The 18208-nt window shown below is 32.9% G+C and overlaps 1 protein-coding gene across 1 annotated transcript in view; it reads right to left on the bottom strand.

The window, feature by feature from the left end:
* The window catches only part of LOC134247302 (probable glutathione S-transferase 9), a 36773-nt gene that overhangs the window by 11804 nt on the left and 6761 nt on the right, over positions 1-18208 (bottom strand). The window contains exons 2-4 of the mRNA XM_062729665.1: positions 10202-10423; positions 4998-5090; positions 4713-4828 (exon numbers count right to left, since the gene is read on the bottom strand). Of these exons, the coding sequence (XP_062585649.1) occupies positions 4713-4828; positions 4998-5090; positions 10202-10334 (342 nt within the window). The 5' untranslated portion in view covers positions 10335-10423. The remainder of the gene's footprint in view (positions 1-4712; positions 4829-4997; positions 5091-10201; positions 10424-18208) is intronic.

Raw genomic sequence — 18208 nt, 5'->3', positions numbered from 1 at the left:
GTACTCTGGAAGAAGGGACAGTCAACATCATGAGGGAGTAGCAGTCATCCTAAGTAAAAACGCAGCAAAAGCATAAATAGAATACCATCCTGTAAATGAAAGAATCATCAGAGTAAGACTGAGAACAAAACCTGTTCAGACATCTATAATACAGGTCTATGCACCTACAAATGAAGCAGAAAATGAGATTAAAGAGGAATTCTATGAGGCTCTACAGGCAGAATTTCAAAAAGTTCCAAAGCAAGATCTGACGATCATCATGGGGGATCTCAATGCGAAAGTTGGAAGCGATAACGTTGGTTATGAAAGAGTTATGGGGAGGAATGGCTGTGGAAGTATGAATGAGAACGGTGAATACTTCACAGAATTCTGTGGAAACAACAACTTGGTCATTGGTGGAACACTGTTCCAGCATAAAGAGATACACAAACTCACATGGGTGTCACCTGGAGGGAGAGATAAAAACCAAATTGACCACATTGCCATCAATGGAAAATGGAAAAGATCTTTACAGGATGTTAGAGTGAAGCGTGGTGCTGATGTTGGAAGTGATCACCACCTTGTTACTGCCAGCATAAAGCTTAAGCTAATGAAGGTAGCGCCAAAAAGCAACATCAGGCGAATAGATACAGGCAAGCTGAAAGAAAATAAAGTGAGGCAAGACTTTAGATTAGAGCTAAAGAACAGATTTCAAGTCTTGCAATGTGGTGATGTTGATAATGAAGCGGTTGACGAACACTGGAGTGAAATCTGCAAGCTGTTCAGTGAATCGAGCAAGAAGTGTCTAGGGTTTAAGAGGCAGGTGCATAAGGAATGGATCACACCAGATACTTGGAATATCATTGACAGAAGGAAAGACCTTAAAACTAAGCTATGTAAAACCCACTCTGAAAGAATAAAACAGAGATTAAGAGAGCAATACTCCAACTGCAATAGAGATTTGAAGAAAGCAACAAAGAAAGATCGTAACAGTTTTATAGCAGGCATAGCAAGAGAAGCTGAGAAAGCTGCTTCTGAACAAAGAATGGGAGATCTCTATCAAATAACAAAAAAGTTGAGTGGAAGAAAAAGAAAAACAAACATGCCAGTTAAAGACAAGCAAAGCAACCTCATTACATCCGAAAAGGAACAAGATAAAATATGGAGAGAACATGTTGAAGAAGTGTTGAATCGCCCGGAGCCTAACGAACTGGCACACATACCGGAAGCTGACACTGATTTAGAAATTGAAACAGAGGAACCATCTAAAGCTGAAATACTCAAAGCAATAACAACCCTTAAGAACAACAAAGCACCTGGAAATGACCAACTGCCAGCAGAGCTATTCAAAGCAGATCCAAACCTTGCAGCAGACATTTTACACTCATTATTCACCAAGATCTGGAATAATAATACAATACCAACGACATGGTCCAAAGGAAATATCATTAAAGTGCCAAAGAAAGGAGATCTTACTAACTGCAATAACTGGAGGGGCATCACATTACTATCAATACCTAGTAAGATTTTCAGCAGAATAATTATTGACAGGATTAAAACTGCAATAGATGCCAAACTAAGACAAGAACAAGCAGGTTTTAGAAAAGGGAAAAGTTGTTGCGACCAGGTGTTTACCCTGCGAAATATCATAGAGCAATGTACAGAGTGGCAAAGGCAGCTTATAATAAACTTTATAGATTTCGAAAAAGCCTTTGACAGTATCCACAGGGAAAGTCTATGGAAGATCTTAAGACATTATGGAATACCATCAAAGATAGTAGAACTGATAAAAACTTTTTACGTGGAGTTTAATTGCTCTATAGGCAGCTCATCAGATGCATGCTTCATTGTAAAATCTGGGATGAGGCAGGGATGTGTGTTGTCAGCTCTCCTTTTTATACTATCAGTTGACTGGGTAATGAAATCAACCCTAAATGGAAATAACACAGGAATAAGATGGACACTCTTTACCAATCTTGAAGACCTAGACTACGCAGATGACTTGGCCCTACTATCACATCTGGAAAAGCATATGCAAAGTAAAACATCAAAATTACAGAGAAATGCAGAAAAAATTGGACTAAAAATCAATACCAGGAAAACTGAAGTTATGTCATTAAACACCAAACAACCACCAAGAATACAGGTTGATGGAAACGACCTGAGCAACACAACAACATTTACCTATCTTGGCAGCATAGTAACATCAGATGGAGGTGCGGACAAAGATATAAAGGCCAGACTAAGTAAAGCCAGAGGTGCCATCATTAGCCTCAAGAACATCTGGAAAACAAATGACATAAGTAGAAGGACAAAATTAAGAATATACAACAGTTGCGTACTATCTGTCCTACTCTATGGGTCAGAATGCTGGAGAATGACAGAAGGAGACATATGCAAACTCTCTAGTTTCCACAATGGATGCCTCAGAAAGATCATGAGGATTTTCTGGCCAAACAAAATTACAAATGTGGAACTACATGAGAAGGCCAACACAGACAACATGCGAACCTTGTTGACTAAACGGAGATGGCGATGGATAGGGCATGTGTTGAGGAAGCCAGCCGACAACATCACCAAAGTAGCCCTTAGATGGACACCAGAAGGGAAGAGGAAACCTGGTCGGCCAAAGACCACCTGGCGAAGGACGGTTGAAAAAGAAATGAGGGACCACAAGCTAACGTGGGGAGAGCTGGAAAGAAACGCTAAAGATAGAGAGAAGTGGAGAAATCTAGTCCTTGCCCTATGTGCCCACGGGCATAACAAGGACTAGAGAGAGGAGAGAGAGTATATAAGTCTATTACATTTCAAACTAATTTTGACTACGGAATTCCGACTATCTGATCAATTCAACGGGCTCGAGGCAGGTGTGACTGGCTGACAGGTAATGCTTACTCTTCCTATACAGCTATCCCAGGAATTTCAGATGGACTGTGCTTTCCTGTCGTTCATTAATTTGATTTTTTTTAAGTTTAAAGAATCAGATTGTACCTCCAACTTTGTCAAAGTATATTTTGTCTGGTAAACTCGTGGACAAGTTGTATAATGTAAAAAATAATCATCACTGCATTGTGAAAATTTCACTACTTTTTAGGACATATTTTATGAATATACACATCTTCGCTAGCCAAGGGTTTCTGATACGCTCCTCTCCTCATAAACCCTCATGCAAGGGTTTATGAGGAGAGTAGCGTATCAGAAACCCTTGGCTAGCAAAGATGGAATATACATAGCAAATTTCAAATAGATAGATGCATAAATTAACAAATTATGAGATTTTATGTTATGCATTGTACCGCCTTACGGTCCACGGATAATAACGTCAAAGTGTCTAAAACAGCGTCGCGTTTCATCTTTGCTAAAACAAAAGTTGAATAAGTCGCACTTATTGGAAATTTCATTGACGCACATACTTGAGTCTCCACAAACAGTTTAGAAACCAACCTAGCACACACATGCGATCTTCTGAAGATTTAATAGTAAGATACGGACATATTCTCATCATCATTCAACTAACAGACAATCTTATATCGACGTTCGACAGTGACAGCGTCTTTTGCTATTACAAATAGCAGTTTGTCCGTATGTTTTGCACTACCCGGAGACTCGATTAAATAGATTTCGCTACGAAAACTCCCATTTCATTTACAACTAAAGATCTGGTCATATTTTTACATTATTTTTTTTTCTTCTGCATTCATTTCAAGTCTCTTAAGGTGTCATTTCAATATTCATAACAACCTGAACTGCTCTCCGGTGCGCCATTTTTCGTGTATTGTGCTTACCACGTTCCCATTTCAAATGCTCGGGATACTGCCAAAAATTAACCAAATGTCTTGAAATTTTCGAAAAGACGACAAAATAGATTGTGGAATTGAATAAGGATAATTTTTACCCCAATCTTATCTATTTTAAACCTTTATTTCGAATTAATACTTGTGTATTTTCTAATAAAACCTTGGTTTTCTGACCGTGCGCCGTAGGACCCTACCCTGTGCTCATTCAAGCATTATAGAATCTTTATTTTTGTCCATATTTTATCCAAAAAAAAAAAATTATGATGCACTGAAATATGATGAATAAACATTTACTGAAAATTTCAGGTTAATGCGCCCATTATTTTTCGAGAAAAACGCCTTGTCCACGATTTTACCGGACAACCCTCGTATTGGTAAGATTTTAAATAAAATTTAAAATACACATGGGTAAAATGTACACATTCTCTCTTTATCTGTTTTTTTTAGAGTAGCTTAGATTTACCAATATATTATAAAGAGGTGCTATTTTCATAGGATGAGACCGTCACGTTAGCTCAGTGGCCGGAGCGCTCGCTCCGTGATCGGAAGGGTGTTCGAATCACGGACTTGAAAGACCTAAGTCGATAAAAAAAGATATCAACTGTTCTCTTGCAAAGCTCTCGGTACTTTGGAGTAAAAGCAGTGGGTCTTTTGGATGAAACCTTAAAACCAAGGCCCTATGTCAGGCGTATAAGCGTTGGTACTATGAAGGACCTATAAGTGCTCAATGGCCGTGAGTGCCGAGTAAAGGTCTAAATTTGAAGCCCTGCACCGAAAGATGGTGACATCTCTCTATACGATTGAATATTTTCCGAACGTGACGTCATACAACATCACTCAAAAAAATTAACAAAAAAGCATCTTTTTTATCCTGTTCTAAGTAAACCTAAATTTGCCAAATCCGTAAGAGATATTGCTGCAAATGAACATAGTTACCAGTTTGTTTTTGTCCCTTTCGTGAATGATCTTGGCGTTTTCTGCCCGTAAGTCGTCACAAGTGTCTACGACCTGCTCTACTAGGGCCTGTTCCCAGTTACTGCCTCCCGCCAGCCCTGAAAACAAAACTCAGAGTATACTCTTAATTGTAAACAAAATATATGAATATTTATTTCTTAACATAAAAAGTTGAATTACTCTGATAACGCTAGCATTGCAAGTTTTAAACCACACATGAATGAGTATTTACAATTCAAACTTCATTAAGTAAGACACAGCCCTTACCAAACTCACGTGCCAAATAGCGTGCTATGGTTAGGCTCTGGGTGAGACGTTTCCCATTAACCTCCAAATAAGGCAGCTCGCCAGTTGGTGTGTCTGATAAAAGATAATTAGCTTGTCATTAGATATACCGAAAGGAAACGCATAATAACATAGTATGCGAAATGTTTTTGACTGTATGTCCAAAAAGTATGAAAACCGTTCAGAATTATGCACTAAAATCTTTATTTTACTCAACCATATAATATACGAGGGTTGTCCCAAAATTTCGTAGACTGAGCTCATATCTTTTAAAGAAAAACATTTGCATAAAATTTTAAAATAAAGGTTTGTTGTCATATAAATTACGAAGTTTTATTATGTTTACTTGAAAATAATTTGAGTAATAAGATTTGAAGTGATATCGTTCTCTAACACCCGGAGCAATCTGCAACGTCAAAAATGACAAATGTCAAGTTCAAATTTTTGGAGAAAATATTTCAATTACCAGAATTGTTTTAAATTAAACGAAACGGTTATAGTTATAAATGTGAAATATCTTAATTACTATGATATGATCAAACATTAAAATATGTAAACAAAGTATATGCATGTACAGGTATGAAATAATAATAATTTGAAAACGATACATTTCTACGGGCTTTTCGTCGTTTTCGCTTAACAACGTCACATTAATGCAACTCTCTCATTTCTTGGCCACCTCCGTCTTTTATTTAAGCTACTGTTATTTACATATACATAAAAAACACTTCTAATCATTTTAAATACTCAGGATGACAAAAAGTTTCATCTACCAAACCGATATGAAACCGGTACATTTTTGTAAAAGTGAATTCGGTTTGTCAATGCAAAACAATTATCATATTCCAATTCAACGTTTCTGTGCCAAATTCGCCATTTTTCAGGAAGTATTTCAACCTCCTGTATTTAAAACGTTATAAAAATCATATTTATCAAAGCATAAACACCAAAGTTTGGGGAAATGTAGTTAATAGAACAGTATTAAGAATTTCATTTCCATTAAAAAATACGGGGTAGTAATTACGTTTCCGTAGGATTTTAAATATAATATACCAAATTTTAATTGCAACTCTTGGGTATTGCGCCGCCTACCTACACCAAACAATGAAATGTGTCTTTTAAATTGGAATAATATGTGTAGTTACTCCATATTTGTCCATAAATTTATTAGATAGTGTTGGTTTAATCTATATACGAAGTTTCATTAATGTATGACATACGGTTCCTACAAAACAACACTTGTCTACGGAATTTTGGGACAACACTCGTATATGACGTCACGCAGGAAAAGTGGATAAAAGTCAAAAACATTTGCATATTGATGATGACAGGTTTGTTGTCAAATTTGTAGTACCACCTGATGCACTGGAGACTTCATCTTTGCATATTTGCAGTCAGAATGAATTTCTTGCAATCATGGGACAACTGACGGATGCTTCATTGGGCTTATAGTAACTGAATTGTTTTTTAGTAAAGAAAAGGGCAAAATATGTTTTGTTTGTTTTTTATTTTTTTTCCACAAAGGAACATTTTATCAGTTGACAAAGAGAAACATAAAAGGTTTCCAACCAACTGTGATGGTGACGTTTTCGCTTAACAACGTCACATTAAGATAGGTCTCTCGTCTGGCCACCTCCGTCATCTGTAATCGTCACGGCATCACAACTAACACTAAAATAGTCACTTTAAGGTTCTCAATCGTGACATTCATCCCTAAACTGAAAGAAACCGTTCATACTGCACTCAAGAAAAGTGTAGCCATGGTTTGTCAATGCCTTCTTACAATTATTCATATTTAGCAAATCAACTTGTTTCTGTAAATTCTCTTTTTCTCCAATCGAATATGTATGTGGGACTAACTGGTGGGTAGAATATAACATTGTACAAGTTTAAAAGAATTATCATTATACAATTTTACAGATTTTTTTCAAAAAGTTTGAACTTTGCACTTCGGCTAAAGGACTAAAACAGTTACAGGAATCTTTAAAAGATTAACTGCATAATTCTGAACTTATCAGGCTGCGGTTACAGTAGAGAGGAACAAAACCCTAATTTCTGCAATAGCTGCGACGTTAAATCCCTGCCTAACAAACAAACATAGACATTTTATTTGTTTAGATTTACATCTTTATCAAAAAAAAACATTCAAAGTTAAATTAATTTTTAACGTCAAATATTGTATAATAAACTAGTGCTAATTGTAACGGGGACCGTTACAGATGTTCCCCAAACGCTCCCCAACTCCCTTTTGATGCCATATTCCCTGTTATCTCTATTAGATAAGAAATACTTTATGGAATTTACACTTAATCAAGGTCTTCCCAGAAAAATACAAAATATATTTAAAAATAGGCATTGCACGCATGTTCATGTGCATAACGACCATATTATCTTGTCTACACTACCTCAAATTTTAATATACTTAATATCAAAGCATTTAATCCAAAAGTATTAAAAAATACACTCATTCGAGTGTATTTTTAATTTTACTCATTTCACGTGCACGCACGCGCAAGCACATGCATAATGACTATATTTATCTATGTTCTAAATCCAATCCTGTTTGGTTGAAAAACAAGGGAGTTATAGCCATTTGAAGCTTCAGCCAATCAGATTACAGCACACATGCATGCGTGTGATTTTATAAATTTTTATCTTAAAAAATGAATGACTATATTTTAAAATTTGAAACATTTCGTCAAAAAACAAAGGAGATATAGCCATATAAAGTTTCAGCCAATCAGATTGCAGCACACGTGCATGCGCGTGATTTCATGATTTTTTTTCTATATCACATTTTAGGATATCCCAATGTATGACTATGTTTTAAATTTCAAAGCATTTCGTCAAAAAACAAAGGAGATATAGCCATTTAAAGTTTCAGCCAATCAGATTGCAGCACGCGCGCATGCGCATGCTTTCATGAAAATTTGTATATATCATGCTGTAGATCTTCATAATGTAGGACTATGTTGAAAATTTCAAAAGATTATGACAAGAAACAAGAAAGATAAAATATTCATCCAATACAATTTTATGCGCGTGAGATTTTCTTTTTGAAAAGTTTCTCTAACTTTGCACTCCTAATTAGGACTTTCAAAAAAATTCATCAAGAATCTTTAAAAGTTACAGCAATATCCATTATATTGGTCATTTTTCAGTTGCTGCGCGCTCTACAAGAGTGCGCGCAAAACCCTTTTCTGGCAAATAGCTGCATAACATTAAATCCCTGCCTAAAAACATTTTACCTTAGTCATGTTATTTGTTTAGATCACTTACATTTTCCCATTAAAAAAAAATAATAATAATAATAATTTTAAACGTCAAATATTGTATAATAAATAAATGTGTCTTTGCATGCATAACTGATGGAACAGCCATTATTTAAGAAATCTAGGCACTTGACTTGCTTAGTGTAGTTTATGCACTGATTAATGGTAATGGTCACCATAAAAATAAAGGAAGAAATATTCAATGAATGTAAATATTTTCGTGTAAATGATTCAGGTATACACGTACCACATAGTTTTTTTTTGTGAATATTTCTATCTTTATCACAGCTCTCAGGATATACGCTCGGCGAACTAGGCTTCCTGCGTTTAGTCAACTTCCAGGACAGCCGTACCTCGACTTCAGTTGCTATATATTGTGTGCATACATACTTCTTATATTCTATGTTACGACCAATGTATTTGAAGAAAAACTATGCAAATGCTAATCTATATTCTATTTATTCAGATTGCAAAAGTGCAAGTATCCCCAATTAAGCAAATACAAACAAATAATCTATAAAACTACGGAAGACGAGAGGAAAATATTTTTAAGGTTAGATTGTACATACCAAAAAAAAAAAAGAAAAAAAAAAAAAGATTTGTATTTTGGGCCTTTATTTATTTATAAAATTACGGAAAAGACGAGGAAAATATTTTTTAGGTTGAATGGCACATACAAAAAAATGTGTATTTTGGGCCTTTATTTATCTTAAATGATTTAAATATCAAATTATTAAGTAATTAGTAATTAAAGATTCCTTACGAATTACGAAATTCTACCTTTTTGCAATTATTCTTATAAATCTTTCTTTATCTTTTAAACAATCTTGAAGAAAAAATTCAAAAACTTTGTTTAATACATGTAGTGGCCGTTAATTCAAAAGCGGTTGAAACGTTAAACCCAATTTCGATATAAAATTCATTTTTGAAATTATTTTTAAAATAATTGGCGGTTTTTCATATACACGTAGTAGTTACAACCTGATTTTGGTTTGAAACGCATTCTTGGCCGTTATTATTTCAATAGAAATTGCAATTTGGTATTTGTTTTATAGACATCCTCTGCCACTATTGAAATAGTTAATATTGTGCACAAGTGCATTGCTTCAAAACTGTTTGTTTAATAATATTACATGTTTATTTTTTAAAAATAAAAAAACGACTAAAATAAATTAAAAGCAATATATATTTGCCAAACTTGAAAAAAAAAAGTTTATGGACCTAATCCAACCCTCTTAACATGAATTAAGATTAAATATGTCTCATATTTGAATTTGAAAATTCACTGATGATTTAGAGTTTAGTTGATCTTCCTTTTATGACAGTAAAATACACGCTCTACTAGATAAACATTTATGACGAAAGGACAATTTGCGGGTAGAGTTACGCACTCTATGAAAGGTCGTGTAATGCTTCAACAATTATACGCTTGTGAAATCAATCTTAAATGTCAGAATTTTTACTGAGAGAAAACAAAACAAAATAAATGTTAACATACATATCTCACTGAATACTACCTCAAAAATGCTAATTTCTTAGTGATCTTTTGCATAATATACTAGTATAGAGTGGAAACAATTTTATAGTAATAGTAGTTGTTTAGTTAAGGACAGATGATACAAACACACGTTGTTAAAAAGTGAGGAAAAAATTACTAGAGTTATGTGTTAATGAGCAAAATGAACAAAATTTTATTCAACGTTTCACAATAATGGGATTTAATGTGTATGAATTAATAAGGATTGTCGCAGAAAGGTGGAATTCTGAACATCGTAGGAGGTTTACAATTTCATAATATATCAAAAAATCATTATAGCATCATTTGCAACAAAAATAGGCCCATAAATATTTATCAATCTAGGCATCATTTTTTTGTTTATATCATATGTCCTTAAAGTGCAAAACATAACTTACTATGTTTAATATGTTTCCAGTCTTCTAAGTCCACCCGTTCATCCTGGAACTCCACCCTGGCCAGTCTGAACACCATTCTGATGAGTTCCCCCCTCCCCCTCAGAGCAAAGTAAACATACTTGTAGCTGGCCATCTATATTCTGTCTTCGACGGCAATCCGTGTAACGTTCATTTATAATGCACGGCTGGGTATACAATTTCAGGTCCGTGCTTGATTGAACCCTACAATATATACATACATATACTATGTCGGGTCTTCGTACTCAAGGTACTTCATAATTTCATGTGATAAAAAGCAGTCCCTCGTTACATGTTCACTTTGTCGAGCTAAGGGGTGCAATTGAAGTAGAACATGTTAATCTTTTTGATACATTTGACAACACCCGGTGATTGGTCTTATAATAAAAGAAAGTTATCTAGTGCATGAAGGTTAATTGTTGTGTATTTAGCGATCAAAGGATGCGGTCGTTAAATGTATTTGTGATGTATATATATATGTATAGATATATAAGGACTATTATCATATTCATTCAGCCGTAAAAAAAAACTATTTTCCCACCAGAGTTCTATTATTACACAATACTTTGTTGTTGTATATTATTTATCTTCACCGCTTAATCTTAACGTAATGCTGACCCCAAAAATTAAATGTCACATACATAGTGATTTTTGATCATCTTTTTATTTGCGAATTCACAAAGCAATTCAAAGCAATAAGCGAGAGAGAGAGAGAGAGAGAAAAATACATTGCTCATTGTAATTATCTAAAGATTGCCTGGTTGATTTCCGTGTGCATACTGTCCAATTTAGCCCTACCTTTGAATAAGGCCTATAGAATATCAAGTCCTACTTTTAAGCCTATAGCTTTTGCAGAAAATATGCATGCAATGAGAATAATGACAACAAGATGTTAAAGATTTAAAAATATTTTTTGATATGTATTTTTATTATCATACAGTTTGCTATCTTTATCATACAGTTTACTCTTAATGTCATGCATTTTGCCCTCATCATTAAAAGCATGCAATCAGCTCTCATTATAATGCAAATTGCCTCATTATCCTTCAGTTTGCTCTTATTATCATGCATTTTGCCCTCATTATCATGCATTTTGCTCTCATTATGATGCAGTTTGTTTGCTTAATAACCAGACTAGAAGAATTTTTCATGCATTTCAATTTATATTTAATGAAGCCTGGCCAAGTACCAAAAGGTTACACGTTTTTGATGAAGTCTCATTACTCATTATGTAACCGCAAAAGGAAAAAATATTATCAATATAGAACTTAAGTGATCAGCTCCTATAGTGCATGAACCCAGGGTCACAAAATTCACAAATTACGTAGACGGTTCATTTCTCCCATTGTTCTCGTAAACAATTTTCTGCATGAGTAAAGGGTTAAGATATTTAACAAATTATATGTACTTAAAATTGATGATCATTTAAGCCTAACCCTTGACACTCAACTCTAAAAACAGGGTCCCGATTAAAAAAAAAAAATGTACAATTAATTTTTAGAAATTTTCAAATTATTTTTTTTCATTTTTGGTATTTTGATTATTACTTAATTGAATATGAATTAAACATATTCTATTGACAAAGAGTCAAAATGATTAAACACAAGTTAAAAAACTTAGATAGTCTTTTCCTAATTTGTACCATAGTTAGGTGTGATTTCTTTTGTTAAAAGTGTGGGTTTTCTGTAGATAACCCACACTTTTCTATAACCCCGCCCATAGAGTCGGAACAAAAGAGCTGTTTATAAAACGACCATGCACGGTTTTTAAATGAAACAATTGTACCAAATTTAGGAGAGAAAAAAGGAGTAAAAATTTTCAATTGTATACAGCATTTTGTAATAAATAACAGTTAAAAACGGCCATTAATACTTTAACTTTAGTTAAAAGTGAAGAAAAAAAAAAGCTTCAGAAATCGCTTGATTTTTTAAAACATTTTTTAAATAGTGTAATGACCAGGGTGACGTTAGCTTAGTATATTTCAATATATCGTTCTTTTGATAACCAACAAAGGAAACACGGTACATACTTGACGTAAAAGCAAGTGTACATTAATGAAGGTTCAATACATCCTTAAATAACCTTTTCGATTGCAGATCTAGCCCATTAAAGATCTAATTTTTATCAAATTGAAATATAAATAACCCCTATCAAACATTTCAATCTCTCTCTCTCTCTCTCTCTCTCTCTCTCTCTCTCTCTCTCTGGCAAAGTTTGTATCAGATTTACAAAAATTTAAGTTAAACCAAGTTCATAATAAATTTAAATTACTAGTATGTAATTTTGACGATTGAAATTTACAGAAAAAAAATATATCAAATTAACATATATCATTGAAACCAAACTCGTTATTTTTTTTTCAATTATATAAATCAAACTTTTTAAACGGGCCTAGATATGTTTAATTTTTATGTCGCTTGCTAGGCCCAGTGGTTAAAGCACCTGCCCTAGAGTCACAAAGTAAGGTGTTAAATCCCCTTGTGGGACGTGGAAAAACTATAAAGTATAAACAGAGTTCCCGTGTCGCAGAAGAATTTTTCATGCATTTCAATTTATATTTAATGACCCTGCCAGTGCCAAAAGGTTACACGTTTTTGATGGGCAAAATTTGTAACCGCAAAATTTGAAAAAATATTGTATATAAATCACTTACCCTATATACATGGACGTGGTCACAAAACACAAATTAGCGTAAAATCATATAACATCCAATTGTTCTTGAAAAACAATTATTTAACTTTAATCAGGGTTAAGATATTTAACAAATTATATGTACTTACAATATGAATGATTTTTGAAAACTATGACATTCAAGTCAAAAACAGGGTCCCATAAAAAAAAAATGTATAATTAATTTTTAGAAATTTTCAAATTATTTTTTTTCATTTTTGGTATTTTGATTATTACTTAATTGAATATGAATTAAACATATTCCCATTGACAAAGTATCTACATGATAAACACAAGTTAAAAAACTTAGATAGTCTTTTCCTAATATAACTTACAAATTTGCCGAATTAAAATACATGTATACATGTGGTTTACTAAAATATACATAGTAGTAATGGTAAGAAAATAAGGTCTTCTTTAAATGCACAAATATGTGTATAGATTTACATTTGTAAAAAATTAAGATCTTTTAAAAACGACCACATTCATTCAGAAAAGTTTGAATAATCTTAAAAGTTCAGCATTTTGTTCATTGGTAAGAGAATCATAACCCCATGAATGTACATATGTAACATATAAATCATTAAATGTCAATAGCTTATTCATTAAAAAATTCCTTGCTTTTGCATAATATTTAAAAGCAGAAAACAAATGGTATGCGTCTTCTAGTAGTCCACAGGAAAAATTAGGACTGGTTATTACGTTAAAGTGAAATAAGTTAAAGAGTTCAAAAAACAATTGTTTTAATCTTGTATCAGTTTTTTTTCCATATGTTATTTTTTCCATATGATAGTTTTAGGTAATTTTAATAAGAAATTTTGGCAAAAAAAAATTAGACAAGGGAATTCCTAGTAGCTTATCTTGAAATATTGCCTCTTGTATCAGGTACTAAATTTTGTAAATAAGAAGGTACTAAAGCATTGTGCATTTTATACATTGTTATTAGTTTTTCCTCTGTAGTCGAAGGTTTCCAACATGTTTCCAAATATAATGAATATCTTGAAGCCATAATTGTAAGCCCAATAAATTGCAGCAAATAATTCACTGTATGTCTTTTTGAATCCAGATCAAAGTTCAACAGCATATGCTGGTTGTGGCCCGATAAAAAAATATACATCTGGGATAGAATATCTCATGATACAGTAAATTTTAGTTTTTTTCATTCTTTCAAATAATATCAATATGATCAGACCATCCAAAGTTAAGATCACAATGATGTTATACTCATTTGGATTGAAATACCACAAGTAAAGCGTAATCTACTTAGGCCTATATAGTATATATTCTGTATTTACCGATCACACACTAGTAGTGTCTTTTAGCAAAAAAATCTTTGGTCTTTTGAAAAAATCTGCGATATCTCCAGCAATATTGTAATACTTAATGACCTTAATATTGATTTCTTAAAAGTAATTTAAATAGCTCACACGAGGTTCATACAATGATGAATGGGTGTAGATTTATAAAAATATCATACATCAACCTATAAGAACTACTCTTATAAAGAAACCCTCATAGTTTCTATCATTATTAGTAACAATGTATAAGTACATGATTCTAGAACTTTTAAAGTTAGTGACACGCACACTTAGTGATCGATCATCAAGCACCTTACATATATATTTATCAAAATACCAATGTTTATGCGGCATATACTAGTAAACGTAAAATTTGGAACTACAAGCATGTAGATTTAGAACACCTTAATACTTAAACCTTCAATGTGACTGGAATAGCCTTAATGATAATACAGAAAACATAAACACTGCTATAATAAACTTCAAAGAAAAGTTTCAGTTTTTTATTCACCAATGTATACCAAAATACTAGATGCACTGTGAGAACTGAGCTTACTAAAAGATAACCCCGCCTCCCATATGATTATAATAGTCCATATTTTGCTCTAAGAAAACCGAAATGTTTTAGATCAAAAAGTAAAATAGAAGGTGCACAATGGTATTCTGTAATAAAAAAAATCTGTGAAAGTATCATTAAATTTGATTCGATGGAATAGGACACATATTTTTGGTCTCCCAGAGCAAAACATGGACACTGCTATTCTTTCTGTAATATTGAAGGGTAACCATCTCTTATCCTCAACTCCTCCTATACTAGAGAATATTTTTTTTTTGTTCTTTCACAGAATCTTTATTTAATAGTGCGATTGTGACCTCCAATTTTAATTTTTGATCTGACACTTATTTTACTACAAAGGAAACTACGGCTAGAAATGAAAATAATTAAAATCAAATCAAGAAATTATTGCAATAAGAGCATATAGAATTCTGGAATAATGGAATGGAATAAAATTTAACTTATTGAAAAGAAGTTTTGTAAAATTAAAAGGCGAAAAATTCTTAAATGAGCAGAATTTAAACATTGGAGATATATACCTCGTTTTTAACATCTTTTTTTAAAGTTCTCTAACTCTAAGCATGTACAAGAAATAATTTTATATATTTGGGTCTTGCGAAAGTTTAAATTTGGTGTATTCCAAAGGTTAACCACAAGTTTTCTACTTACACCTGATGATATAGTGTTGATATCAGAAACTCATATGTTCAGAAGCATCCTTTTTCCTTGAGTATCGGTTAATCATAAAATGTCAGTCTAACTATAATTCTATATATGTATTCTAGCGTGGCAGTGACCATGATGCATCTGTAGCACTTCTAATGAATTTACCCCCTGAATTTCTCGTTACAAGTATCCTCGGTCAGGTCATTTATTTACTTACATGGTCATTGGTCATTTGCAAAACTATTTTATTAAAACACATTCTGATTGCACACGCAACTACTCTGAAGTTGACATCAAAAAGATGCTTGAGTTTCTGATTGACAGTGTCTATGTGGTTTTTTTGAGACCAGGTCTTCCAGCAATCTATTGGAATTCCAATGGGTACCAATTGCGCTCCGTTATAAGCAGACCTTTTTTGTATTCATATGAAGCAGAATTTGTGCAAATCTTATCCGTGAAAAAAAGGAAATACTTGCTGTGGCCTTCAACTCAACATTTAGATATATCGACGACAATTGTCAATTAACAATTGTAATTTCCATTCCCATGTCGATACGATATATCCTGATGAGCTTGAGATAAAAGATACCAAAGAGTCTGACACATCTGTTTCATACTTGGATATTTTACTTTAAAAAGACATTAATGGTAATCTAACAACCAAACCTCTATGATGAACGTTTCTATCTTCAATCACCTGCATACGGCGTTTATATATCTCAGTTGATTCGATACGCAAGAGCATGCTCTATGTATGAACAACTTCTAAAACGAGGTAAATTATTGACAAACACGTTGATGAAACAAGAATGTCAGCAGTCTCGATTAAAGTCATCATTTTGTAAGTTCTTTGGTCGGTACATTGACCTTGTCAGCAAATACAATTTATCATTGAGTCATGTGCTGACTGACGTTTTCATACTCATTGTTAGTCCATTATTTATACACTGAATTAACCATGCATTTTCCCGTTATTTCCCGATCACAACAAGGAGCACACGGCGGGTGTGACCGGTCAGCAGGGGATGCTCACTCCTCCATGGCACCCGATCCACTGATGTTTTATAGGTCCGTGTTTGCTCTGCTCCTATTTTGTATTGTTTTATGGACGTTGATATTGAATAATGTTCGCTATCTCTATATCCTTCATTATGGTAACGAATACAATCAATTAATTTGCGATTAACAGAAAATCAAGCAAGTTGGAGCAAGTGACACTGTAAAGTATAACTGAATAAAGAAAATGTTTCCAGCAATAAAAATTTTAACAAATGTCCAATGAAATTCCCCTGACATCGGATAAATAATTTATTTAATTTAAACATTGGTCTTGGAGATTATGAATATACATAAATGAAGAGCAAATAAAAATTAGTTGAAAAATTCTACCAAAGTGGACTCGGAGAGTGCAAAAAGAAATATGCACGATATGACCCACCCAAAGATCATCAAGGTATCATTTATTTCCTCTGTTTATCTTGAACCAGTATGACTCTTAATCCCATCAGAATATACTTTCATTTATTTGGGGTTATTGGGTTTGCTCTATCTAATTGATCTACATACCCAGGTTCAAACAAGCTGTGGAGACATTTTCCAGAATGTTTATTTTAACATAAAAATCTAGCAATAAAAATCTTGCAAGTGTTACCTTCTTTTACTAAGATAAGTTTGCTAAACATTTTTCACGGATGAGGTTCATTGCAGTGCAGAAGAAAAACCTGTTATCGCTATAACATTCATTACTTCAAATTACATTTTATTTATGTTTCACTTTATCAATTGGTCGCAGGAAAATCATGCATAAAATATTAATGTTATATGATACTTGATACAGCAAGTACTCTAGCTGTCTAAAATGCACATGAAATCCTTATAGTTTATATTAATAAATATTCAATGCAAAAATTCATATATTTTTGTTTTCTTTGACAAATTCTGTTTCTTTGTGTATTAAGTATTAGCCACGATCATTTCCTGTGTATAGGGATTAGCAGTGCCTGACATATTAATAAAATAACTACAGTGTATAATAATTTTGTATCCTTACGAAAATAAAATTGAAGGTATATTTCTAGACATAGAGTTAAAGTGAATTAGGAAATACGAGAAAATCCCATAAATCTTCGATAATATATAAATTATATTTGTGAGAGAGAGAAAGAGAGAGAGAGAGAGAGAGAGAGAGAGAGAGAGAGAGAGAGAGAGAGAGAGATTCTTCTTACTCCTCCACATTTATTAATACAAGTATATTTAAAGACAGATGATACACATTTATGTCCAAAACAAATATTAAAACAAGAAAACATTGTTGTAACCATCAATATATATAAAGTAAACAATAAAATGAGTTTGATGTGTGTGTGTGTGTGTGTGTGTCGAGAGAGAGAGAGAGAAACGAGAGAGAGATCAATTCCTCAAGTAAATGTTGGCTTTATAAAGTATAAATTCAAGTTAGACACACGCATCACCTATATTTAAAAATGTATTATTTTTCAATTTTATAATATAAAACACGAACTGTGCAGAGTACGTTTTTATCCGAGAAGTAAAATTCGATGTTCTAAAAAAAGGGATCTGTCATTTTTTCGATAGAAAATGATAAGCAACTATATATATTAAATATGAAAAACGTATATATTTTTACAGATTCACTTTATGGAAGTAATTATATTATGTATCTCGTAATTTACAAACAGAAAGAACATTCTGATTAACAGTCTTTTCAATGTTTAGAAAACCTTTAATTCTAAATAACTACTCCCACCCCAATCCCCATACACCAACACTTAAACTTAT

The sequence above is a fragment of the Saccostrea cucullata genome, unplaced genomic scaffold (assembly GCF_032062105.1).
Source record: "Saccostrea cucullata isolate Sc308-1 unplaced genomic scaffold, CSIRO_AGI_Scuc_v1 ctg61, whole genome shotgun sequence".
In the NCBI taxonomy this organism is placed as follows: Eukaryota; Metazoa; Mollusca; class Bivalvia; order Ostreida; family Ostreidae; genus Saccostrea; species Saccostrea cuccullata.
The sequence above is the reverse complement of the archived record's forward strand: the minus strand, read 5'-3'. Positions and strand labels throughout refer to the sequence as shown.